The sequence below is a fragment of the Lutjanus erythropterus genome, chromosome 12 (genome assembly GCF_056507025.1).
Source record: "Lutjanus erythropterus isolate fLutEry1 chromosome 12, fLutEry1.hap2, whole genome shotgun sequence".
In the NCBI taxonomy this organism is placed as follows: Eukaryota; Metazoa; Chordata; class Actinopteri; order Lutjaniformes; family Lutjanidae; genus Lutjanus; species Lutjanus erythropterus.
The window spans coordinates 29,327,951-29,353,302 of NC_139328.1; the positions used below are offsets into that span (position 1 = coordinate 29,327,951).

The window sequence follows — 25,352 nt, forward strand, 5'->3', positions numbered from 1 at the left end:
CCCCTTAACCTTCTGTCTAACCCAAATCCAGACTTCTATCCATACATTATAAACACTATTCATGGCTTGAAATAGCAGGTATAAACAGCTGTAATTAATTAAATTAATTGAGGTCCTGTAATGGGTGTTAGTGTAGCAGAGAGTCTTCAGTGAGCCAGCATGCACCATATAGCAGCACCATCACCGTGTTTAACTAGAATGAAATTGAACCTTAATTAGTAACACCTGTGTTTACCGTACTAATGTCTATGTAGCTGTGGACATCTTGTCATTGACAGTAGAAAAACCACGGGTGTACATAATAAAATTAATTATGGCTGAATGAAGCTTTTTCACAGCAGCCATGTTGGCATGAAATAGCAGCATCGTGCATGTTGGCTTACTGGAAAGGCTCTGCTACACTAAATGGAATGGGATCATAATTAGTATCACCAGTAACACATGTGTTTACCCAACTATTTAATATCAATATGGCTGAAAGAGGTATATTGCATCAGTTTCAGGTTCCTGCTCATGTGCATGCTGGTACACTGTCATGGCTCACTAAGACACTCATAAATGATGTCAAAATCCCTAAATAAACTTAAATAATTAAGGTTTTAAGGATATTGCTGCAGAGTAGATAGGCTCATAAAACCACTTAATAATGCAGGTCCCAGTTGATGTTGCACTTTAGTTGTGGAAATTTCCAACCAAATTTCCAAGTGATTAAATTACTAGAAACCACTCTTGCTTGCTAATCCACACTTGCAGATCTCAACTGCCAGGTCACTGGGTTACATGTTGGGACATAGCTGGATAATAAGTCCAGAGAAACAGGCTTGATTGGCATGGGCATCATATTTCGAAGTGTCAGGACTTAAGTTTCAGGAGCTGAACTAAACTGACATGTCTCAGAATGCCTGTTGTGAGACATGGCTATTATTGTCTTTCCAGGATTGTACAAGCATGCAAACTAAGCAGTGCTTGGTATACTTTGCTATCAAATGAGAAAATAATGGATTAATGTTCACACTAAATAGGCTATTAGTTTTGTTAATTGAAATTGGATCATGTGACTATACATTTAATAAATTCATAATTTTAATGTTTATACAGGGGAGAATGGGGGCAATTCTAACTTTTTTATATTTTCTTTCAGAACTCAGAGACTACTTGAAATATACATGTACATCTTTTCATATAAGTGTGCTAATTAATAGTCCAATTGATATATTAACTCAATTGGATGTCGGAGTCTTTTAAACAGTATATTTATGGTTTGTGTTATAGTAATCATTCTTGGTGTGTATGGCCCTTAAGTGCCATCACTCTAGCTTGCTTCTGATTGAATAATTGAGTGACGTAAACTTCTATTTCCCATGCCAATAAATCCCATTCAAATTCAGATGAATATCATCACATTCTTTACATACGGTGATATGACTTTTAACTTATAAGGATGTGTCTGAACACTGTCACATAGAGCACACAGAGAATAATGGGATTACTACAGTGCATATAAACACAGCGGTCTGGTAAAACACTGCTGTTTGAAAAGGGCAAACTCCAACAAACCTTTGTTAAATATCAGGGTCATCGTTGGCCTGAGGCCACATGACCATATACCCAACAGCCCAACTATATGTGAGTGCATGATTGACACAGTTGTGCAAGATATATATTATTTTAAATACATATTAAATTATTCAGTTCTATTAACTTATCCACTGAAAGGAGTGAACAGAGTGCTTAAGAGAGACACAAATTATTTTTGGTTCAGTTTGAAACGCACCACAAATTACACATATGATGTTTGTCAATTTGAAAGATAATTTTACAGGAAAAGAAAGTTACAATTTGTTGTAAGTTTGTTTTAGTTTAGTCCAGTGTTGTGTGAAACCACTCAGTGAACTACATCTCTTGTTTTGCATAATATATATATGGAGGGAGAAAATCCTGAAGTCACTCACACAACTTCTGGCTGTGTAGTCTTTCTAATTACACATCTTCACACCCTTATGGCTCAACAGTTTAACAAAAACACAGACTTTCTTTACACATACAATTATGTTTTAAATTGACAAACATCATATTTGTCTCTCGCCATAAACAACCATTCATATTTTTTCCAATATTAGGTCCCATGGTTGTGCCACTGGAAGGGGTGTGACTTTGGCATTCTGTGAAAATTCTGACTTACTGAAAATATTTGAGTCGGCTTAATCAACATTTAACTGCAATAAAAGCACACACTTAACAGTAACTGCAAATATTTAAGCTCTCATATCATCCAACTTTTGAGTTTATGATCTCAAAAGAATTGTTGCAACTGATTGTCTCAACTGGTTTTTTTGAGCACTGCTGACTCACTCCTCTACAAAACACTGTCATTTCCTCCACTGAACTTTCCCCCAGGCGCAGTATCACCTATGATCGTGCACTCTCTTTTATGTATGGATGGCAGTAAATTAAATTACGCAGTAACTAGGCCATACCACTCAAAGTCCCACATCAATAATCTCCAACTGCTGGCCATTGACTAGTACAACAGTCGCTTTTATTTAAGTGGGGACTTTGAACACACACAAGTCTAATTCACAGAGGAATTTCAACAACAAACAGAGCAGCCTGTCAGTGGGTGGTGAGGGAGGAGGAGTGGTTTACAGGAGCATTCAAAGGACAGAGCCCAGGGCTTTTACTCGTCCTTATTTTCGTCACTTCTACCTTTCTCTCCGTGGTCTGTGGACACAGAAGAAAGAGAACAATGTGGACAGCAGCAGTGTTTGTTTTCCTGCTGCTAAGCATGGATATAGTGCAGGTGAATGGTGCTGGAGATAAGACGAGGACACCTGTGGCAAAAAACTCCAGACCGGAGAAGAAGGTGAAGACAGAAGAGGCTGAAGGCCCCAGTACCAGTCCTGCAGGCGACACAGCTGCTTCAGGTTTCTCGGGCAAGTTGCTGGTGGTACCCATGGATGGGAGTCACTGGGTGGGTGTGAAGGCTCTTGCACAAGAAATGGGTCGCCGCGGGCACCAGGTCACCGTGGTGATACCAGAGGTCAGCGCACGGATGGGTCCAGGGAAACACTACGACACTGTGACCTTTCCTGTTCCTTATGACAAGGCTCACATTGATTTTGTCATGGCCTCACACAAGGACGTAATGCAGAAATCGACACAGTCTTTCACAGAGAAGATGAAGAAACGATTTGCACAAATCCAGAAAATTACAGGCTTCATTCACACCACTGCAGAAAGCCTCCTGTTCAATGATAGTCTCATCTCACATCTGGCACAGCAAGTGAGTACAAAGTGGTTGAACACAAAATCAGACGTCAAATCCAATATAATTCCATACAATACTCCTGCAGTTTATACTCATTGTAGTTTAGACTCTAAAGGGCTGTTGCTGTATTGCATTGCATTATACTCATGTTCATGTTATTGTGTACAGCCCCTTTAAAATCTACTGAAGCTGGGACAGTGGAAGAGGAAGTATTCACATGCTTTACTTATGCAAAAGTACCACAAAAATGTACTTTAAGTATCAAAAGTACTCTGTGTCCCTGAGATATACAGTGACATATCACATCATTAGGTTGGTAAAAGTAATGCAACAATATGCAGTGAGTATTTACTTTTGTTGCTTTTTTGTCACAAAATGTCTTGTTTTGTCCACAATCCAAAGATATTTAGTTTTCTGTGAAGAGAGGGGTAAAGAAACCAGAAAATATTTACATCTGAGAAGCTGAAATGATTGAATTTTGATTTTTTTTTAAATGAGAAAATTACTCAAAACAATTACTCAAGTAATTAGTCCTGTCACAATCTTGTCGATTGAAAAGTAGGTCCAAACAATGGATTGAGGCGAGCAGTACTCATTTGAATTGTACCATCTACGGGCAAAATATCACTTTGGTTAAACTGCTATCAACTCACATCAAAAAAATGACAAGGGGTCCCGACAAGACATTGTTTTTTTAGGGGCCATAAGCCAAAAAGGTTGGAAACCAGCTGTACAATCTTTGAGAGTGCATCTTATTTTATAAGTTAACTGTTTTCCCTTTGCGCCTTGTCACTCTGCAGGACTTTGATGCCGTCCTAACAGACCCCATGGTGCCCACAGGCACCTTAATAGCTTGGAAATTAGGTGAGTTCAGCCACACTTGCATTATCTGTGTTCTTATACAGCTGCACATTTTCTCACCAGTCATCCCTGAATCCTTCTCAGGCATCCCCATTATTAATCTGCTGAGGGGGATTCCATGTTCGATGGATATGAAGGCTTCAGGCTGCCCCTCCCCGCCCTCATTTATACCTCGCTTCTTCACCGGATACACTGATAAAATGAACTTCAAGGAGAGGACTGTCAACACTTTGGTGAGAACATAAACCCATTCATACAGGGGCATGCGCTGCTGAAAAAATGTCCTTTGAATTTACTTGATTTTCATGTGTACATCACTTCCACATGATGGCTGACATGACTGACAAAATGAATTATTGCTTCTTTCACAGGTCGCTTTACTGGAGCCGTTGATGTGCCGACTGCTGTACTGGCACTTTGACAACATAGCCTATCAGTTTCTGGGGGAGCAGGTGGGCGTAGCTGAAATGCTGTCAGAGTCTGCTATCTGGCTGCTGAGGTAACACATACAAAGGTTATATGGTGACATTTGGGAAGAGAATACACATCAACCTACATCCACAGACCCCGCTGTGAGCAGTTCTGTGTAGGAACTACTTTCTTTCTGCAGTATAATCCACCTTAACTACTTTAGAATCTACTGTGAGCACTTTCTTTTCTACTAAAAATAAAATAGTTCCTACATGAAACTGCTCACAACAAGGTCTGTGGATGATCTAGATCAAATGTAGTTTTTTGATACTTTGAGCTCCATAAGCTGAGGGACATTTAGTCCCACTATATTAGAGAGAGGACAGCTGATAGCTCCAAAACTCTGCAACTCACACCAAAAATATTTAGATGGATAAATAGCAGACATGGGGGAAAATATGACAGTTTAACTGTTATTGTTTCATGTTACTAAATTACACTGAGAGGAAAATGGATCTCCAATTCTTTGTCTTATATTCAGATAAATATTGTGATGCTGTGTTTAAACAGGACGGACACCATACTGGACGTCCCACGCCCTCTCATGCCTAATGTAATACTCGTTGGTGGAATCAACTGCAACGTGAGAAATCCTCTGCCTGAAGTAAGACCATTACATGTGTTTGTACATCTGTGAAATAAAACTCTACTCCACTTTTGTTTTAAAACATTTCAATTCTACATTGACAAAATGAATATGTGTACATCATATTTCTCTCTTTTTTTTAACAGGATCTGGAGTCCTGGGTGTCAGGAGAGCATGGGTTTGTGGTGTTCACTCTGGGCACCATGGTGTCAGAAATGCCAGAAGAGACGACCTCCAACTTCCTCGAGGCCTTCAGACAGATTCCACAGAAGGTACAAGAATAAATATGAACATATATGAAGTGTGAGTTGGGAGAGTTACTTCAGAAATGTATTCTGATACAGTTACTAATTAACTGTTAAAAGATGTAGTTAGTCACGTAATCCAATCATTCATTTTAATAATTAAATTATTAAAATAATTTAACTTGATTACTTTCCATTACTTTTGGACTACCTCAATATAAAATACAATGAACTTGTTTAGCCTAATATAGTATTTTTAGGGATGCAACTAACAATTATTTTCATCTTCAATTTATTGATTTGGACCATAAAATGTCAGAAAATTGTGTAAAAAAATGTTGATCAGAGCCCAAGATGTCCTCAAATGTCTTGTTTTGTCCACAACCCAAAGATGTTCAGTTTACTGTCAGACAGGAGTAAAGAAACCAGAAAATAACCACATTTAAGAAGCTGAAATGATAGAATTTTAACTATTTGTAATTTAAAAATGACTCAAAATGATTAATTGATGGTCAAGATAGATGTTGATTAATTTATCGTTGATTAGGAAATTATTGATTGATTTATGTTTGTTGTTAGGTTTATTAGTTTGTCCAGCTGTAACTTTTTTTATGCACAAATGATTGATTGATTGATTGATTGATTGATTGATTGATTGATTGATTGATTGATTGATTTTAAGACAAAAACTGTTGATTTTTTTTCCACTAGAGGCCATGATAATGAATCAGCAGCTGTATGTGCACTGTGAATGGTAGTATATCATTATTTAAAAATGTACTCCTAGTAATTATCCACGTTTTTACAAAATTAATCTGTAATCTGAATACATCTTTTTTTTTTATCTGTAACTGTAATGGAATACAGTTACCTTTCTTTTGTGTGCAGATTACATAATCAGTTACTCTCCACACCAGTATATAAACAAGCTTTCACGTCACAAATAAATGCAATAATCAAAAAGCAATAATCAAGTCTTATTTTGACAGGTCATATGGAGGTACACTGGGCAGATTCCCGGCATTGTCCCAGAAAATGTGAAGATAATGGAATGGGTCCCTCAGAATGACCTACTGGGTCTGTAAACATCTTGACATGTGAAGCCCGCTCCTCAAAACCGACCAATGATGTGTCACATACCATAACATCTGACACCTTTGTGTGTGTGTGTGTGTGTGTGTGTTGTGTGTTAGCACATCCTGGAGCTCGGGCTTTCATCACTCACGCCGGCTCACACGGTCTCTTTGAGGGACTGTGCCACGCTGTTCCCATGCTGATGGTGCCAATTTCAGGGGACCAGCCGGACAACGCGCAGAAGATGGCGAGCAAAGGCGTGGGAGTCGTGTTGGATATTGTGTCCATCACCACAGAGAGCCTTCTCCAGGGGCTGAATGACATCATCAATGACACCAGGTGAGGGTCAGAAGTGTTCAGTTAAAGAAATTTCTCCTTAACAAAAATATTTTTCTACACTTTAGGTATATTTCGGCATAATAAGTGTATTAAAGACATATTTCTACACAAATGCTGTCCTGAGGATTTACCAGCAATGAATCTTTGGTGCTTCATTACAAATATAATTTATTGGTTACTGATATGCTGCAAGAGTAATTTAAATTTACTTAAGTATACACTTGAGATGTACAGATTTTAGTTTTATTAAAAGTGCACTATTTTGATGGCAAAGTACCAAGAACATGCCAAAAGTATTATTTCATTATATATGTATCAACATAACAAAAATATTACACTCTTTTGTTTTAGCTCCGATTTTTCACGAGTTTAAGTAAAATGTTTACGATTTCTTCTCTGCACACAAAAGGCTTATTTCTCTCAAATTTTGTCCACAAGCTTGTTCGAATCTGTGTTACTGAACATTTACACCCGCAGGCATTGCAGTTTTGAGACTGAATCTGCTTTTGACTCTGCCTGCTTCACTTTTATCTTGTGTTTTGTGTTCTTTAACTCTTACTGTAAATCGGTTTCCTTCCAGGTATAAAGAGACCGTGCAGAGGCTGTCAGCTCTCCACAGAGATCGACCAATCGACCCCCTCGACCTTTCGGTGTATTGGACAGAATTTGTGATGCGGCACAAAGGGGCAAAACATCTCAGAGCTGCTGTCCATGACCTCAGCTGGATCCAGTACTTCTGCCTGGATGTGATAGCGTTAATGGCTACGATAGTGCTGGTTTTTGTAATGCTGACAGTGAAATGCTTGAAACTTTGCCTACGGAGACTGAGCAGGAAGAAGAAGCAGGACTAACATGGTGCTGTATTTTTACCTTCATCCCACCAATAATACTGAATGTTAAAGGGAGACTAAAAATTTAGTATCAGTTAAATATTTCTAGGGTATGATTAATATCATGGCCAATAAATTATAGGCTGATAATGGAAAAATGCATATCATTAATTATTATTATTATATCAGATATAATAATGATATCTGGTTTGACGGATTGTGTCACAGCATTTAATTTTAATTTTTAGGGAAAACACTCCAAAAGCCAAAGTAAATTTGTTAAGTTTTTCTTTACTTTAGTAGAATTAATGGTTGAATAGTTGCAACAATTATCAATTATTAAACTAATCACCAACTATTTTGACAATCAATTAATCAGTTTAAGTATAAAAAAAGTAAAAAAAAAAAGAAAAAAAAAAGTAAAAATTCTCTGATCCCAGCTCCTTCTTCCCAGGATTCTTTACTCCTATATGACAGTAAAGTGAATATCTTTGAGTTGTAGTTTAAAGCCAAAGACATTTAAGGGCATCATCTTGGGGCTGTGGGAAATACTAATTGACACCTTTCACAATTTTTTGACATTTTATCAAGCAAACAACTAATCGATTAATCAAGAAGAAAATGGACAAATTAATCAGTACAGAAAATAATTGTTAGTTGCAGCCCTGGTCAGAGCTGTGGAAAATTAAATCATTCATCTTTTATATCCCTTATCAGTGTCGGCCATGAGACACAGGTAATTATCGGTTATTGGCTAAAAAAACTGCAGTATCATGCATCTTTAAATAATGGAAACTAAACCTGGTTATAGTTTAAAGGTGTGAGAAGAATTAGGGAAGCCATAGGGTGATCAAAAAACATTTTATTAACAGAAAATACAGAATATTATTAGACTCCATTATGATCTGGACATGATGGACAGTTAGAATTAGTGTCCACCCTTCTTAGGTGGAAACAGGGTGTACTCTACAGCCAGAGCGACAGTGAAGGCAGCAAAGCCCCACTTGAATCCTCTGAGCAGCACATCAGACAGAGTCACAGCACGAGCAAAGCCACCGGAGTATCTCCATGCCTCGTTACTGTAGAGAGAGTGACGGCGACAGGAGAGAAGGACAGGAGGAAGTGTCAGAAAGAAGAGGAACTACAAACATATCAGCTCTGTCTCGTGTAGATAGAAATACTGACCGTGCCCATGGGTCTTTGAGACCCCTGGCTGCCAGCCTCTGCTGTGTGAACTCCAGTGGTGTTCCCGCCGTCTTCCACTGCCGCCAGTCTGGCATGGACAGCTTGCTGTGGCCGTGGTCACCTCCCATGCTGAAAACAGATAACAGAATCAGAACTGGGTCTTACTGCCAAGTACACTTTCACAAACAAGGAATCAGCTTTGGTATATTGGTACATTTAAGGCTGGGTATCAAACATCGATACTTTTATGGCACCAAACTAATTGCTTCAATACAACTGAGTATAGAAAAATGCCCTGCCACTCGATAACAAATTTCAATACCTATGTAGTTATGATATCAGCATCAGTGAGCCATTAAGCATGCAGCATGCTTGTACCAAAGTCTAATAATGCTGGTGATTGGCTGTCTTATGTTATCCATTGTACAGGCAGCGGGAAAAACAACATATTATGTCCAGATTGGTGTTTTGTTCATTTTTCACCAATAGGTCTTGCAACAGCCTCTTCCTTTAAAGTGAGTAACTGTACCATAATGTGTCATTTTTTTTCTTTTGTTAAAATTAATACGTTATTGGAAAAAGTGTTGTTGAGGAACCGGTATCAAAACCAAGGAACTAGTAGCGGAATCAACAATTTTATTACATAGTATGAGAAAAATGTAAGTTAAAAAGAATGTAAGCACTGGAAGTCATATAGCATAAATCGAAAAGTGACAATATTATATTAAAACATATGATTTAATTATTTAAATGAAATAGTTGTACAGTTTGTACAGGAACTGTGCAAAATATTGACCAGGAAGGTTCACAGTACGGATGCAGGATGGAGACTGAGAGCTGTGTGCTAATTTAATACAAGTTGGCAGGGTAATCATCCCTACCTCGCAGACACCTCATTTTGTGTTTCTCTTATTATCATTTCAGTTGATAAAATTTATGACTAATTTATGATTTGAATCAACAAAATAAACAGAAATGAACAACAATGTTTACAGCAAAGTGGAAATATGATTACATACCTTGAAGCATGTTCTTAACTCTCTGGTTTTCATGTTTGTTTAGTCCAGAAATGTGACTGTAACTTGTACTTCGACTTAATTTTGACCAAATCTGCTGCTTATTTCTGTCATGTAAATTTGATGTAATGTAATCTGTGCAAAAGCCTGACACATTAAAATTATGATTATATGGGAGTGCCAGCTTAGTACACACAATAGCAGACCTGTTTCATGGCAGCAATGTTGACATGAATAGTCACGTAAACACAGGTGTTACCAGTGATACTAATTAAGGTTCTGTTTCATTCAGTGTAGCAGAGCCTTTCCAGTGAGTCAACATGTAAAACAGCAGCACTCCGACTCTGTTTGACCTGAATGTAACAGAAATGAATTAGTATAATTGGTAACACCAGAGAAGACACTACTATTTAATAAATAATAAATATATGCATAAATGACTGCTGTATAAAGAGTCTATGTTGAAGGTATGCCGCTGTCCTTCCACATTACACTGGCTCAACACTTTTTTGAATTTTAGGTTTCTCAGGATACATTAGTTATTGTTTTTTCTTTTTTTAAAGCTGATGTGGTAGTAACATGAGAAATCTTAACTTTTGGGGGGCTGGCACTGTTTAAGTCTGAGGTCTGAGTTTGAAATAAAATGTTTTGAAATCATTTTTTTCTGAGCAAGATTTATTTTCAGCTGTACATGCAATGATTCTGGCTGTTTACTTTAATATTACCACACAAATTGTTCCCAAATCTGCACTCCACTGAATCAAAATCAAGCACTTTGTAAAAGTAATGTATAAAATACCTAATTATTTTATTACATTACATCATACAGAAAATTTATTTAAACCGACCTTATTCTCTGTCCTTTGTATACCAAGATTAGGCAAATCCATTATTCCAGTATTATAATTCCCAAAATGATACTGTTTCAATAAATGCCACATTCTGTGTGAAGTTTTATTTGTTTTCGTTTTGATAAAGCCATGGGTCCAAACTGTCTATCAAGAAAACCATGGCATAATTATATTTGTTTTGTTTTGTTTGTTTGTTTTTTAAATGACAATTGTTGATTGTGCAGGGTTCTTAATAAATCCCTACAGAAACAAAGTGGTTCTTGTTCTGCTGATAATAAAGTGCTAGGCTAAATCTCACTGATGTTAAACATTATTGAACATTTTGACACATGCCCTCAGTTATCCGTGATTGGCTACATTCATCCCATCACTGTCATCGATTACTAGACTGTCTTACTATATCTTTCTATCTAACTTGGTAACCTAAAATAAATGATCCCTTTGTACATAATCAGTCTAAATGTGGATTAAAAAATTTAGCTAAATCGCTGTATGTGCATGGCAGGCAGCGTTTCCTGAGCTAACATTACGTTAGCTAACTTAGCTGTGCTCTCTCGCCAGATAAGTAAATTAGGCTAAGCATTTGTTGTAGGACGCATTATCAACACCTTCATATGTGTAAAGACAGTATGGTGACCCACTGTGAAAGAACAAGAAAATAAACGTCAGGAATTTAAGATATTTTTCTAAAAACGCACTGTACCTGATTGGTTTGTTGTGACCTCTGCCAAAGAATATGTATTTGCGACAGCTAACCTTCCTTTACGGTAGAACTACGGCGCAGCATTCGGGTCAAAATAGCAAAGCGTCTCTGTTTCGCGTTTTGACACTATAGAATGCAAACCACAATAAAATCAGCGCAGCACTTCAACACCGAAATAAAAGTATAATACATCTATTTATCGTTGTACGACCTCGTATGTTCAGTCATGAACCCTATAAGGCAGAAGCTGTTTCAACAAAATAAAATACGTTACTACTAATATACAATTTTCCTTCATCTCTACATATACACTGTATTAATATTTATTACTGTTCAGGATCACCAAATCCTATTCTAATGTACATATTCAACTGTCAGTCTGCAAGTAGACGTTTTGCATCCCCAGATATAAATTTAATGACTAGAATAAGATTTATTTATTCTTTTATTATTCAAAGCTTTAAATTAGAGTAACTAAGAACTGTACAATATTCTCTCAGCCAAGAAACCGTGGAATCTACCTGCAGAAGAGAATGAATATTGGAATAAACATCAAAGAGAGCTCCTTTAAATACATTTATTTCAGAAATTTCCACCATAGCTTTTTTTCCCCAGTTATCACTATACCATGTAGAGACGATGTCACCATTTTGTTGCATTCTTTAGTATTGCCTTACATTGTAATAAAACATTTTTCACTTTATAGGGGAAGGGGTCACATTAGAAATTGATCAGGCTACTGTGGACAAGACACAAATGTGATACAATACCCTGGCAATGGCTGAATCTCTAATAATGGAATAGTCAACACATGAAATGCTCCACTGGTCCACCAGCACATAGATGTCTACGAGCTAATAGCTGGATAACACAGTAAGGCACTTCTATTGTTGGTCACATTCTCTGATAGAACTGTTGGCTAATTATTTTTGTTGCCAAGGTCCAAAACTTGTTGCCACACATGACAGATACAGGTTGAAACAATAGCAGCAGCGACAGTAGAAGAACAATGGAAACAAAATGGATTTATGGCATCAAGAGAATAGTGTTACAGTTTAATATAAAATATAGTTTATTATTACCTATGAAATAGCACAGATCCCTTTCAGAATAAAAGCCCAATAACATTTTAATGGTAAGCATAACTACACTGACTAAGCTTTTCAGTGTGCCGGATATGACCCCTGGGCCACATATTGCCCAGCTCTGCTCTACATTATTTCAGCTGGGTCCAGTGTAATAAGAAAGTCTGATCATTTTAAAGCAGTGGCTGCCTCAGTCAGCAGGGTGAGAGTTTGTGATAGCCAAATATCCAGTTTTATTCCTAATGTATCTATGAAGACATGTACCTGATTTGGTGCTTTTATTACAAAATGAACAACTGTTATGACGTATTGAGCTATGCTGTCTTATTTCAACAACACTGTTGCTCCTAACTTTGAAACAGCCTCAGAGATACTAATTTAGTGTAAACAAAAATCACCATCACACCATATTCCTAAAACGATTTATATTTCTTGTTTTTGACTTTTCAGATTTGTAATGGTCATTACTGTGTTAAAAATGAGGGTATGGCTTTGGAAAGTGTAAGGCAAGTGTAAACAGTTTCTGCCACATCTTACTATCCAGGAAATTAATCACTCATGTTGCTACAAATTATATACAATTATCTACTGGATTATAACAAATCACGTCATCTTATATAAAGGCCACCCTGGTGTCTTGTTTCTTTGACAGCACCTGTGCTGCCTGTACAGCTCATTGTTCATGATGATTGTTGTGCAAGCATGTGTGTGTTTATGCACTGGGCTCAAGAATAAATCACACAAAGGAATCAGAGTTTGCTTTGGGGCTTGAGCAGGTCCTTCAGAGCGTCCAGGTTCTCCCCCTCTGGAGCTTCAGGCCATGCACTGTGATCTGGGAACAAACACCACAGGAATTTTGCATATTATAATATAAAGTACATACTGTAAAGACCAAAACATGGCTGCGTTATCAAGATGTACGTACTGGGGATCTCCCACATGGAGTGGTACAGACTCTGCCCTGCATCAACCCTGAGGGTGGCTCCAGAGATGTAGGAGGCAGCAGAAGAAAGCAGGAAACACACCGCTGATGAGATCTGAACATAGACACACAATTTAAAAAAAACCTAAAGCTAAAATGCTTTTTAAATGTGAATATTTTTACTCCTCTATGACAGTAAACTGAATATCTTTGGGTTGTGCCCAGAACAAGATATTTCAGGATGTCTTCATGGGCTTTGGGAAACACTTTTTTGCATTTTCTAATATTTTACAGACCACACAACTAATCAATTACTGAAGGAAATAATTGACAGATTAATCTACTATAAAATAATCATTAGTTGCATGCTTAGCAGACTGTTAAATTATAGTAAAACTGCTCTAAGTTTCAGGAGTGTCTTTCCTCATGGTGTCATGGTTGTCACACACCTCCTCTGGTACTCCCAGCCTCTTTGCAGGGCTAAATGGAACACTCATCGTGAAGAGCTGTGGCCCAAGCTCCTTGTAGTTCTCCATCGCGGTTTTAGAGAAGATCGTGCCCTGCAACCAGACAAATGCAGAGACTTGTAATGAAGACCTGCAACACTGATTCAGTGTTAAATCAGGACCTGTACTTACAGGTGCTACAGCGTTGACTCGGACTCCTGAGGCTGCCCACTCGATGGCCAGACTCTTTGTTAAGTTGTCTACTGCCGCCCTCGCTGCTCCTGTGTGGCTGTCAGGAAGAAAACATGTTTCAACGAGTAGGGAGAAGCGTGTGCGAGTTGTAAACTGACATGAGGAGGTGGTAGGCTGTGCTGCTTACGCCATGCCTGGGAAGCCTTTCCACATGTCAGCAATGATGTTGACAATCACACCTCCATGCTGCTTCATCCATGCAGTGTAGACTGTGTGAACAGAACAACAAACAATCACACTCGCAGCTTTAAAGGGAGCAGCACAAATGCCAATGTAGGAGGCTACTCACTGCTGTGGATGGAGTCGACAAAAAAATGTATTCTTTATTCCCCCTCAAAAATTCAATACTGGTTTAAGGGTCTTAGTGCATGTCATACTTAGAATGTTTTCCCAGGTTTACTTTGCTTTCAGACAGCCTTTTCTGTCAAGAAATTGCCATTATATAAACTAAATATCGCTCTACCAAGAGCAACCAAACTCTTTTGACTTTGGTCTTTTAGAAATGTGAGTTCAGATTTGCTGAAGTTACACAATAACACCAACAAACTCATCAAGGCAGTGGTAGACCAACAGCTCTTGTCTTCTGTGAGGTAAAATTGTTGATTTTACCGATGGAGCGTCTGATTTATAAGCCTCAAGTGAAATCCAGACTTTGGGGATTTTCATTGGTTTAACTATGCTGTCATCAAAGAAACAGATGATCAGATTGTGATACTCACTGAAACTTCGGCAATATCTGCTGTGAAAACTTCTACATGGTTCCTCTGATCATCGGTGTGACTTTGTGTCTGCTGGTCTATGACACAGTGTGTCTATGTTGATTACTATTACTCCTGACTTCCAAATCAGATAGTGCTGTGGGCAGGACATTTAGTCAGACTACAGAGTGTAGAAGAGTATTATACTGCACAGTGCATAATTATCTATTTTATGTACTATAGTATATACATAGTATTATACTGCATAATACAGTATAGTATTAGACATGTATTATTATTATTATTATTGCATTACATTGTTATGGTGATTTCCACAGACACAGAGATCAAAGCCTAATGTATTTTTAAAATGGATCCAATCTGTGACTCAAAACTGTGATATGATCCAAAGCAAACTTCGTGATCCATTGCACTGCAAGGCAGTGACAAATATTCTAAATATATAACACATAAACTGATATTAATTTTTTTTAGGCAGCTAAAATATATTTCTCTGCTGACCCCGTCCACAGCAGTACATTGCCTAGCTTCCTACACCAGTACTCCTGATGTTTCCCTAAACTGTGGGTGTACTGACCACCATCTTCTGTAGGCAATACACTGATTATCAATAACTACCTCATACAACCCAACTTCAAATAAACAGAAATTTACAAACCCCTTACAAACACACACTGGACCACCCTTAGTGGTCTGCATCTCACCCTCCTGGCAGCAGTGGAAGGTTCCGGTCAGATTGGTGTCTATCACAGCTTTCCAACCTTTAGAGGACATGTGCTCCACTGGGCTGCTGAACTGACCTCCTCCGTTGTTCACTAGGAAGTCTATCCTTCCGTACTGCTTCAGCACTGTTGATACGAGGTCCTTCACCTGTCGCATAGGGAAGCAAAACGAAATGCCACAATGACATCAGACGACCATGTATTTACAACATGAGAGATCTCAAGAGGCTGAAGTCATCTGTGTAGACCCACCTCATCCTTGTTTCTGATGTTACATGGTAGAGGAGTGACACACGCAGGGCTGGAGGGAGGGATTTTCTGTCTTATCTCCTGAGCTGTTGCTTCCAACCTCTCTGCCTTTCTACTGGCGATCACCACACTGCAACCTGAACACAACATAGCCAAAAGTACGATCACACCAGTACTGATAATTTACTTTAAGATGCAAACCATGACCTTTCCCTAACCAGGTGTTTTTTTGCAGGGTGTGTCAGACAGGGTGGAAAAGGGGACTGAGTACATGAGGTGTGAAGCGGGCCAACAAAGGGTCAGGGTCCAGAATTTTGTGCTACGCCCCTAGTTTTTTGTCCCCTGCCCTACTTAGATCTTAACAAAATGAACGAATGGAACTGGTTCAAGAATCAGAGACAATTTGATGGCAAAGGGCCTCTACTGCTATTCTGCATGTCGGCTGAAAAGACTCTTCTACACTAAATGGAATGAGACCTTAATTAGTATCACTGGTGTTGTCTGTCTTCACCCTAATATTTCATATCGATATGACTGCAGTGAAAAGGGTCTAGTGCTAGTCCAGTTAATTTCATCGTGAGACATTTATTAGCACTGACTGTTTGTTTAAAAACCATGTCAGGGCAACATATGAGAGTTATTCTTCAGTATCTACTCAGCATGACAAACTCAGTGGGATGAAATATCAAAATTGTGAAATCCTAGGGGGAATCTATGTCCAGGTGTTGTACCAAATGATGTGACCCATCAGATTCTGTGACGCGGTTGTTTTTTTGTTTTTTTTTTTTGTTTTTTTCAGCTATAATACCACGCACTGCAACTGTTTTTGTCACATACTTTATTTTGGTATCAGTCGCCAACATTGTGCCTTCACAGTACTTGAATAATGTAGCAAATTTCTAAACCTTTGCTGGTCTGACAGTCGCGTTTGATCAGCACTTGTTGTATCTGTGCGAAAGTTCACTCGGCTCTTGTCAGTCAGCTGCAGTTCACTTCAAACTGTCCAGCTGTACTGTGAAAATAATGTCTCTTGTTTCTCTGAAGGACCGCTGCAATCACTCACCCAGCTCCAGCAGCTCCGCGGAGATAGCTTTACCGATACCCGTGCCTCCACCCGTTACTATTGCGACTTTATGGTTGAACAAGCCTGATCTGAAAACACTGGACGCCGCCATATTTATTTTTTGAATGATTTTTTTTGACCCTGAGAAACACGACACTGCGCCCCCTGCTGGACGTTAACGGCAGCGGCAGGTGTCTTTGTTGCAGTACTGCTACTTGAGTTTACAGGACTTAACTTGTTAATATAAATTGTGTAAAATGGTGCATATTCAAGTTGTCAGTTTTAATATGTTTTTCTTAAAGGGACATGTCACCCCGAAGATCAAAATGTCCATCTGGATTTTTTTCTTTTTTGCACAGTTTTGGAAATATAATGGTGCTAAATGGCACCGGTCTTGCACATAAGGTACATAAAGTGCCAAAAAATAAATTTGAAAAACTCAACAGCAGTGTCTCTATTCAGAAATCATGACCCCATAGCTCAAAATAATCCACAGACCTTGTTGTGAGCTGTAGGAATTATTTTATTTCTACCGGAATTACTTTAAAAAGAAAATAGTTCCTACTTGAAAGTGCTCACAACAAGGTCTGTGGATTATCTTGTGTAACTGAGCCATGACATTTGTAAAGACACTTGTTTTGAAATGTACTGTTTGATGGTTTGAACACTGCAAAGGTCCCAAAAGTCCCTTCTAGTTCCATTATACTGGAGAGATCTCTACGGCTGATACCTCCAAAACTCTGCAACTCGCACCCCAAAAACCTAGACGGATAAATAGTAAAACAGGCCATGGAGGACATATTTTTTGATTTAGGGGTGAACTGTTCCCTTAAAATGAATTATAACTTATGTTGTGAATAGTCAATAGACCTAGTTTACCTCTATTTCTTTATAACACTAAAGGCAATCATTGGTTCCGTTATCAATCTTATCTAGCATTGTTATTTCTAAAACCTTTGTTTCTTGTACTATAATTTTGTAGTGTTTGTAAGCTTGGGATATCTATTATTGCCAAATATAAATCCTACTGACTTTATACACTGTCTATAGACAAGTGTATATTGAACATAACCACCAATTCATGTATATAACATAGTAATCTATTACATTATCCATTAGAATTAATTCTATTGCACCGTTTGTATTGACTGCAACAACTGACTTGTAAATTAACATAATTGTTGGTAATTGCCTTTCATATTGACACCTCTTTCATGCAAATAGTATACTTATGTATACTTTTACTTTGCTGTCCTAGTTTTTAGCTGTATGTTTTTTTTTTTTTATCTTCCTGTAAATAGTTCTAGTAACTTTGTGAAAGTAAATCTGGACCCAGTCTCCCTGTGTGTTCACATATTTGTCCAGTTAAGCTGTTTTTAATTGTTTATACTGTGCTGAAGCTGGAACATTTCACAGTACAGCCAAGTGCTATCAATGACAGACTGAACTGTGACAGTCACTACACATCAATGGTTTTGTTCTGGTTTCCCTGAAACACTTCCAAGTCCTTTTCAATGACAGTATACAAAATGTAAAGTATCTGAAGCACCAAAATGCTGACTTAGTTCTAGGAACACCTTGTGACTGGTAATTGCAGAAAATGCAAAGAGGTCATCTGTAACAGCTGAGTAAAGGCGTGCTTTAGTCATGACAGTGAACCAACACGCACAACACAAGAGACAAGAAACTGCAAATACATGAACACCATTGTTACTATAAGCCTGTAGAAAGTCACACTATCTGCTGTAAAAAAAAAAAAAAAGGGGCATATTCTATATAAAGTCTCTGCAGGACACATATTTAATCAAGCCCTCAGAAGTATTCTTTAAACTGCAGTGGTCAGTCTTGCAGCAAAGGATTTCCAACTCAACGGTTCATTGCCAACTAACAGAAGAGACAAAATGCCCATAAATCTGTAGGTCATACTTGCAAATTGCTAATAGAAAGTCACTGTGAGACATGCAGGGGTTAACTGGCAAGAAAATACAGGAAAAGACAACCCTTTTATGTTGTGGCACAATTACACACACTTGGGTATGAGGACAGCTGCACTGTTTTTACTGGTGCAACTGTCTCACTCAGTTTTGGTGAGGCATCTTCTTGTCATAGGCCTAAAGTTTAGATTTCACTGCTGTTTTATCAAACAGATGGACAAAGACACAAACAAAGACTTCCGCTCCAGACCGCTTTATTTTTGGATGTTGAGGCCATGTCCAGGTCGGTTAAAATATAGAAAACAAAGTCCCAAATCCACCAGTGAGCATCGCACTTGGTTTACTGGTCCTTCAATTCCTTCAGTCTCCTGATTGCAGACTTGACTGTGACAGCGGAAGTTGTGCTGCAAAAGAAAGAACAAAAACATGAGTTGCATTTTCATTTACTCCTTATCCACAGCCAGAGATACCATCTGCCACAGATTTTTTTTTTTAAAGAGATTGTTCTCCCTTCATTTAGGAAAGTAAAAATTGTGTCTAGAAAAACTTTAATGTTTAATAGATTTATTGTAATTCATCCTTAGTTCTCTTCCATCAAACAGTTCACCTGAAGGCAATGAGGAGTTGCACTGGTTCACTCTGACATTGTTCCATTGAATAATCAGACTAATCTAATCAGGTGTTCAGTCATGTTTCATATCTATAAAACTTAGCCTAAATAGACAAGAACGATCATGTCCTGGGAAGTTCCAAAGTCTGAAACCTTCTTGGGCAGAAAAAAAAATTGGGCCAATTCCATTTCAGTGCTTTGGCACATCACTGAACACACAATTGAGGGCCAGGAAAACTGGTTAAGTGGAGTGTAATGTATTTAAGCAGCACTAACAGTCATGTTATTAGCTGACAAAGCAAATAATGTCAAGACAGGGCAAAATCCATGGCAGCTTTCATAGTTGACAAATAATTGCCAGCATGGACAGCAATGTTCACAAAACAATTTTTTAAGGCCTGAATGGCATTTATCAGCTCTGTCTTATAAACCTCCCTTGACTTGTTTGTGTTTGAGAAGCTGAAATGCTCTTTAAATGATGTGCAAAGTCCACCCATTCTGCCCACCACAGGCATAACAATGGTGCAGACTCAGTAATTGGATTTAGATTTAAATATATGGTAAATCTCAGTTTACAGATTGATTGGTTGGAGTAATTAACTGTGCTGCGTTTGAACAGGAAAAAAAGCCATGATTGGTTAAAACTGATCAATAGCACCTACATACATTTAAGAGGTGAATCACAGTGAAATTACATTTAGTCACCAATGATGCAATGTGTCATGCCAATGAAACATTAAATTAGATCCTGCTCTATTGAATTTTACTTTTGTGATCTCACCATTTACAATCAAACACCCAATACACACTAGACACGGCCATAATAGACACCACGCTGGTGGAAAGATAATTGTTGGTAATGTAGTTCTTGGACTTGGAGACAGCAGAAGATGCAGTCCTCAATCTAACATACAACGTATCCATAGTAACAACTGTACATGGGTGTGCATGACTTGTTTGGATGGTAGAATTGTAGCAAAGCAAAAAGAAACTTACTTGTACGTCCAAGCACCTCCAGCCACTGTCTTCTTGCAGGACCCACAGTGCCAGATACCAACAGCCCTCCTCTTCATCTTGGTCTGAGAATATAAATTATGCACATTAATAACTGCTGCAGAACTGATCTTGTCAACTTGTCCAGACACATTCAAATATAGTGTGTGTAGGCACTGTAAGCATTCCTCCACATCAGTACATGAACTTAATAGGAAAAAGATCATGAATTGGTTACATAACAGACATTCAGTGAATCCTAGCTTTGTCCTCACCTTGCCACAGAAAGAGCAAGTGTATTTAGCATGCTGGGAGATTTCAATTTTCTTGACCATCTTCCTCAGCGACGCGCCATAACGCGTGCCATATTTACCAACGATCCCCACCTTCTTGGTACGCTTGGCCTGTGGACAACATGAAAACAGAACAAAATTAATTGAGACAATCTACAATACTAACACAAGGGTACAAGCAATAACCACTCATGATATACTAGTTTAATACTACAAACATGTGTGCCACTTGACTTCCTATCTATACTGTTGCTCCAGGAGTTAAATATGTACCTTGAGCAATTTTGGGCAATGATTTCCAAATACTCCATATAACCTTGTACACAGAGCCAATGAGATTCTGTTGGAGACATGTTGAAAGCTGAAAACTTGTCACATTACTAAGTATTCAACACGTTTCATGCTATTAGGCTGCAAAATCCGATGAACCAAGGTGAATTTGAGTCTGTCACCAGTAATGTAACCTCCTAGCCTGCACTAGCTTCCTCTGAGCAAGCTAGCCAGCTAGCTAACTCAAACTAATTCAACTACTCTGACCCAGATATGGAATTAATGTAAGTTTGTATTGCATGACAAGTGCCACTTGGCTGTACTTTAAAGACTGCGGGTCCTCTGAACTAGCAAGGATAGTAAAATTGAATGGCCAAGAGCAAGCTAACATGACTAGCCCGCCCGGTACTTGGGCTTCGTGAGTATAGCAATGGTGGCAGCCATTTCTGTCTCAGTAGGACATGAAAACATCATTTAAACTGTAAACATAATCACCAAACCAACAAAAATACCACCCAAGTATGACAAAGAGGGACCCTACAAACCCTCTAAATATGTGATTATATCATTTGTAGCACAGAAAATGTCAGATTGACATGGATTAGGAAGGGGAAACTCGGGGCTCACCATCGTTTCAGTGGAGACGTAGGTCCAAAGAGGGCGTGCTTACGGCGCAGGCGCGATTTACTCAGTCGTTTTGCGCTGCATTGTGGGACTTTGAGTTGAGTTGCAGAATGCGGAGATAATTACAAAAAAACAAAACAATAAACTGAAAAAAACCTCTTTAAACAATTAAAACAGTGTGTAAGTAGTAGCGTTTCTGTTGCAAATTTCTACGAAAAAAAAAACTTCAAGAATGTAATAATTATACAGGAAGTGAATGTAACTAAGGACGCTCAGTGGATGCGCGCATGCGTATTCAAGTAGTGGACGACAACATCCCTACTGCAGAGTTGAAATGTTTGTTCATTTAGCTTGTCATAATGCGGCCTTTGTTGTTTGCGAACATATAGTGAATTAAAAATATTCTTTCTTCGCAGCTCAGTTAGATGTTATGCTATGAAGCTAACACGGAAACTGGTTCTGGCTAAGGCTAAGGCCTCCGACTTGGAAAGCGTGAAGAAATTGAATTGCTGGTAAGTATTTAAATTTTAGCAGACCAGTCACTCTGTTGGGTTTTGCTGATGGTCGAGGTTGACACGCACAGCGTGCATTGTATGTCTCGTATTTGTGATGACGTTACATTTTTATTTGATTTTTGCAGGGGATGCAACCTGACTGATGTGAGTAGTCAAACAATTAAAGGATGTCATATTTGGCCTGACACTGACTCCACTACACATGCTCATGCTTCAATTGACATTGTTAATCTCTTTCTGTATTGTTTTAATTAATGTTTTATGCATGTGTGTGCGCAATAACATAAGTGTTCGCTTATACTTTGTCTTTCCAGATTTCCATCTTCTCTCAAATGGCCAACATTGAGGTGCTGACACTTAGGTTGGTCTATTTAACTCTCTGTTGTCCCCCTTATACGACATGACCCCACACAAATTTCAACAGAAACATGTTCAGCTGTACTAGACTTATAAATATGTAACCTATAACATATGAAAAGTCTTAAGAAATCTAAGTGGGGGACCGTATTGAAAAATATTGCCATAATTTCCCAGCGCCACCCATGTTAAGGGTTCAGTGCTGTAAACAAACTACCAGAAACAGTTTTACATGTGACATGGAGTTTGATGCAGTGCAGTGAATTTACAGAAAAGAAAGAAAATTTTAACCCTCAGATGCATAAATGTGTCAAAATGATGGGGTTGTGGGTTTGTTTTCTTCTTTGTCTTTGCAAAGAAAGCCAGTTTTACTTAGAACCTGACATGCTTAAGTTTATGTTCATTAATGCCAACATTTTTGTTGACCAAAGTATCTTGACTGGGACATTCTTCCTCTCTTCTCTCACTCTAGTGTCAACAGCATCTCGTCTCTGTCTCCTCTGGCTGGCTGTCTGTCTCTGTGTGAGCTCTACCTGAGGAGGAACCTGATTCCCTCACTCTCTGAGCTCTCCCATCTGCGTCCTCTGACTCGTCTCAAAGTGCTCTGGTTGGCAGAGAACCCCTGTTGTGGAACTGACTCCAGCCACTATCGCCTCACTGTACTACGCTGTCTGCCTCGCCTGCAGAAGCTCGACAATCAAGGTGAGCATGCAGTGTTTTTGCAGCTGTATTAAAAGTGACTTCCACCCACAAATGGAACAGAAGTATTCAAACGATCACTTTGAACTGGGGCAAAATCCTGCGTAGCTTTGGTATGACACTGGAGAAGAGTGTGAGGGTTAGATCAAACGTTTCAGTGACGGGATATGAAAGTATTGCAATGAAGCATAAGTGTATGGTGTTTTATGTGTATGTTTGCAGTAGTGACAGAGGATGAGCTGGCTTTAGCTCTCATGGAGGGTGAAGTGGTCACAACCCCCCCAGGTAGTCTCCAAAACCAGCTTTCCACCAACGAACTTCCAGATGCAGAGACGGAGAATGACCCGCTCAACTACAACATGGAGGAGACCAAGTAAGCCTTGTGGACTGCCATTATTGGCAATATTTACACAAAGCACACTCAACAAAAATATAAATGCAACTTTTTGTTTTTGCTCCCATTTTTCATGAGTTGAAGCAAAAGATCTCAGACTTATTCTGCACACAAGGTTTATTTCTGTCAATGCTGAAACAAAGAATTCCATTATTTTATTCAAAGTAACAGTGGATTTCCTGCTAGCTGTTGCTAGCTAGTTGCTTACTGCTATAATGTCCGCAGAAACATATGTTGGATATATCAGAGAGACATGAAGGAAGTCAGTGAACATGACTAAACATAAGGTGAATAAAACTTGAATATTATTTCATCCACAAACATGATTTCTGCCTGAGTCTTATCAGGTGGATTATGATTGGCAATGGTGGTTGGTTAAAAATGAAGATAGCAGCTCCCATGATCCCATGCCATTTCAGTGTCATCGTTTAGTGGCAGAACTTCATGTTCTATGTTGAATTATGGCTATTGCACATAGGGCTACAGATCCCACTGATTTTTCCCAGGATGGCAAAGTCATGACCCGCCCTACTCTGCCTCTGATTGGCTTACCTTGATGTTCTTACCCTTACTAATCACAACTCTCGTAAACCTAAACAACCCAACCAATGAAGGCAACAAGTACTGGCAAATCAGAGGCACAGTAGGGTGGGTCATGACTTTGCCCAACTGGGGAAAAAATATCTTTAGCCCAATGTAATGTAGTTATAGTTCAGTGTCTAATAAATGTCTGCTCATTTTAGAGTGACCTTTAATTGTGACCAGTCCAAGACACACTTGTGCAATAATCAGCATCTCTGTATGCCACACCTGTCAGGATTATCTTGGCAAAGCAGAAGTGCTCATTAACAGATTTCAACAAATCTGTGAACACATTTCGGGAGAAATATACTTTTTGTGTACGCAGCAGTCTTGAATTAAACATGGAAACAAAAACTTAAGTGTCGTGTTTCTATTTTTGAAACTTGAAACTTGAGTATAGAATATGCATCGGCTGGAAACAACCTGTCAAACTAATGGAGACATTAAAAACACATTTTTGTTTTTTTCTAGCAAAATCAGGGAAGAGTTGGGGATGAAGCCACTCTCTAGAGACAAGTTCCCGTCTCTTTCTTCACCTTCAACCAGAGAAAACAAACTATCGCTGAAAAAGGTACCCTCTCATCTCTGAACACTGGTCTCCTGAAAACTCAAAATATTTCGATGTACTTTAAAACCTGGAGTGTTTTTTTTTTTACTAATCTCTACCAATAACTGATCACTGAAATCCTATTTTCAGACACACACCCTGGATGCAGTTCTGCTGCTGTTGAGGGATCTGGATGAAGAGGAGCTTCGAGTTGTACACACAGCTACTCAGAACAGACTCCAGACTTACACACTGGACTCAGAAACACTAAACGATTCAAGGCAAACACAGAAAACTGCTGACATCCAACACTGAAACATTTCATAGTATGCACTCAGGGCCTCACCTCTCCCTCCATCCCTCCATGTTTTACACAAACCTCACCACGTGAAAGCTGCACACACATTTTAATACATTGAGGTTTATTTAACTTTTCTATCCCATTCATACAATTAGACCCTTTCTCACTTGTTCAACTCAACAAAATATCCCTATAGTATTGGTATTATTCAACAGTACAGTTGACAGCAGTTCAGTTTAGTATAAGCATTTCAGCAAACATTAAAATATCCCGCAACAGTCTTACATTATTTATGATATTCTACTTTTAAAGCCAGCAATGCAGTTTGCCATCAGCCTTCAACAAA

At 38.6% G+C, this 25,352-nt stretch overlaps 5 protein-coding genes across 6 annotated transcripts; 2 read left to right on the top strand and 3 right to left on the bottom strand.

Moving 5' to 3' along the window:
* Positions 1-2,602: 2,602 nt before the first annotated feature.
* On the top strand, positions 2,603-7,825 carry LOC146318187 (UDP-glucuronosyltransferase-like). Its single transcript, XM_084731626.1, has 9 exons — positions 2,603-3,283; positions 4,069-4,132; positions 4,214-4,362; positions 4,501-4,628; positions 5,111-5,204; positions 5,333-5,458; positions 6,421-6,508; positions 6,625-6,844; positions 7,425-7,825. Exons 1-9 carry the CDS (start codon positions 2,747-2,749, stop codon positions 7,693-7,695), a joined length of 1,677 nt encoding a protein of 558 aa, XP_084587752.1. The 5' UTR covers positions 2,603-2,746; the 3' UTR covers positions 7,696-7,825.
* A 693-nt stretch (positions 7,826-8,518) lies between these two features.
* ndufb3 (NADH:ubiquinone oxidoreductase subunit B3) lies at positions 8,519-11,538 on the bottom strand. The gene is made up of 3 exons (XM_084733144.1): positions 11,430-11,538; positions 8,860-8,988; positions 8,519-8,753 (listed from the first exon to the last, which is right to left on the bottom strand). Exons 2-3 carry the CDS (start codon positions 8,985-8,987, stop codon positions 8,603-8,605), a joined length of 279 nt encoding a protein of 92 aa, XP_084589270.1. The 5' UTR covers position 8,988; positions 11,430-11,538; the 3' UTR covers positions 8,519-8,602.
* Positions 11,539-12,477: 939 nt separating this feature from the next.
* pecr (peroxisomal trans-2-enoyl-CoA reductase) lies at positions 12,478-17,182 on the bottom strand. Its single transcript, XM_084732051.1, has 8 exons — positions 16,888-17,182; positions 15,828-15,961; positions 15,558-15,723; positions 14,262-14,343; positions 14,075-14,171; positions 13,886-13,996; positions 13,440-13,551; positions 12,478-13,346 (listed from the first exon to the last, which is right to left on the bottom strand). Exons 1-8 carry the CDS (start codon positions 16,997-16,999, stop codon positions 13,264-13,266), a joined length of 897 nt encoding a protein of 298 aa, XP_084588177.1. The 5' UTR covers positions 17,000-17,182; the 3' UTR covers positions 12,478-13,263.
* Positions 17,183-19,058: 1,876 nt separating this feature from the next.
* rpl37a (ribosomal protein L37a) lies at positions 19,059-21,743 on the bottom strand. The gene is made up of 4 exons (XM_084732052.1): positions 21,615-21,743; positions 20,700-20,828; positions 20,428-20,510; positions 19,059-19,225 (listed from the first exon to the last, which is right to left on the bottom strand). Exons 1-4 carry the CDS (start codon positions 21,615-21,617, stop codon positions 19,162-19,164), a joined length of 279 nt encoding a protein of 92 aa, XP_084588178.1. The 5' UTR covers positions 21,618-21,743; the 3' UTR covers positions 19,059-19,161.
* A 156-nt stretch (positions 21,744-21,899) lies between these two features.
* Positions 21,900-25,193, top strand: cfap410 (cilia and flagella associated protein 410). 2 transcript variants are annotated; one of them, XM_084732889.1, is made up of 7 exons: positions 21,900-22,123; positions 22,252-22,270; positions 22,441-22,487; positions 22,956-23,185; positions 23,405-23,555; positions 24,630-24,729; positions 24,856-25,193. In XM_084732889.1, exons 1-7 carry the CDS (start codon positions 22,047-22,049, stop codon positions 25,018-25,020), a joined length of 789 nt encoding a protein of 262 aa, XP_084589015.1. In that variant the 5' UTR covers positions 21,900-22,046; the 3' UTR covers positions 25,021-25,193. The 2 variants fall into 2 exon arrangements, with proteins under 2 accessions (XP_084589015.1, XP_084589016.1); XM_084732890.1 differs by lacking the exon at positions 22,252-22,270 and having other exon boundaries at positions 21,992-22,123.
* Positions 25,194-25,352: the final 159 nt, after the last annotated feature.

Excerpts from the sequence above, each read along its gene's own strand:
- rpl37a (XM_084732052.1), bottom strand. Across the intron at positions 20,511-20,699 it reads CTTGCTCTTTCTGTGGCAAG|ACCAAGATGAAGAGGAGGGC; the intron begins GTGAGGACAAAG and ends TTATATTCTCAG. Across the intron at positions 19,226-20,427 it reads GGAGGTGCTTGGACGTACAA|CACAACTTCCGCTGTCACAG; the intron begins GTAAGTTTCTTT and ends TTTCTTTTGCAG.
- LOC146318187 (XM_084731626.1), top strand. The coding sequence starts at position 2,747 with ATGTGGACAGCAGCAGTGTTTGTTTTCCTGCTGCTAAGCATGGATATA. Across the intron at positions 4,363-4,500 it reads AGAGGACTGTCAACACTTTG|GTCGCTTTACTGGAGCCGTT; the intron begins GTGAGAACATAA and ends CTTCTTTCACAG. Across the intron at positions 6,509-6,624 it reads CCCTCAGAATGACCTACTGG|CACATCCTGGAGCTCGGGCT; the intron begins GTCTGTAAACAT and ends GTTGTGTGTTAG.
- pecr (XM_084732051.1), bottom strand. The coding sequence starts at position 16,999 with ATGGCGGCGTCCAGTGTTTTCAGATCAGGCTTGTTCAACCATAAAGTC. Across the intron at positions 15,962-16,887 it reads CGCGGAGCTGCTGGAGCTGG|GTTGCAGTGTGGTGATCGCC; the intron begins GTGAGTGATTGC and ends TGTTGTGTTCAG. Across the intron at positions 15,724-15,827 it reads ACATCAGAAACAAGGATGAG|GTGAAGGACCTCGTATCAAC; the intron begins GTGGGTCTACAC and ends CCTATGCGACAG.
- ndufb3 (XM_084733144.1), bottom strand. The coding sequence starts at position 8,987 with ATGGGAGGTGACCACGGCCACAGCAAGCTGTCCATGCCAGACTGGCGG. Across the intron at positions 8,754-8,859 it reads CTCAAAGACCCATGGGCACG|TAACGAGGCATGGAGATACT; the intron begins GTCAGTATTTCT and ends CTCTCTCTACAG.
- cfap410 (XM_084732889.1), top strand. The coding sequence starts at position 22,047 with ATGAAGCTAACACGGAAACTGGTTCTGGCTAAGGCTAAGGCCTCCGAC. Across the intron at positions 23,186-23,404 it reads GCAGAAGCTCGACAATCAAG|TAGTGACAGAGGATGAGCTG; the intron begins GTGAGCATGCAG and ends GTATGTTTGCAG. Across the intron at positions 23,556-24,629 it reads TACAACATGGAGGAGACCAA|CAAAATCAGGGAAGAGTTGG; the intron begins GTAAGCCTTGTG and ends GTTTTTTTCTAG.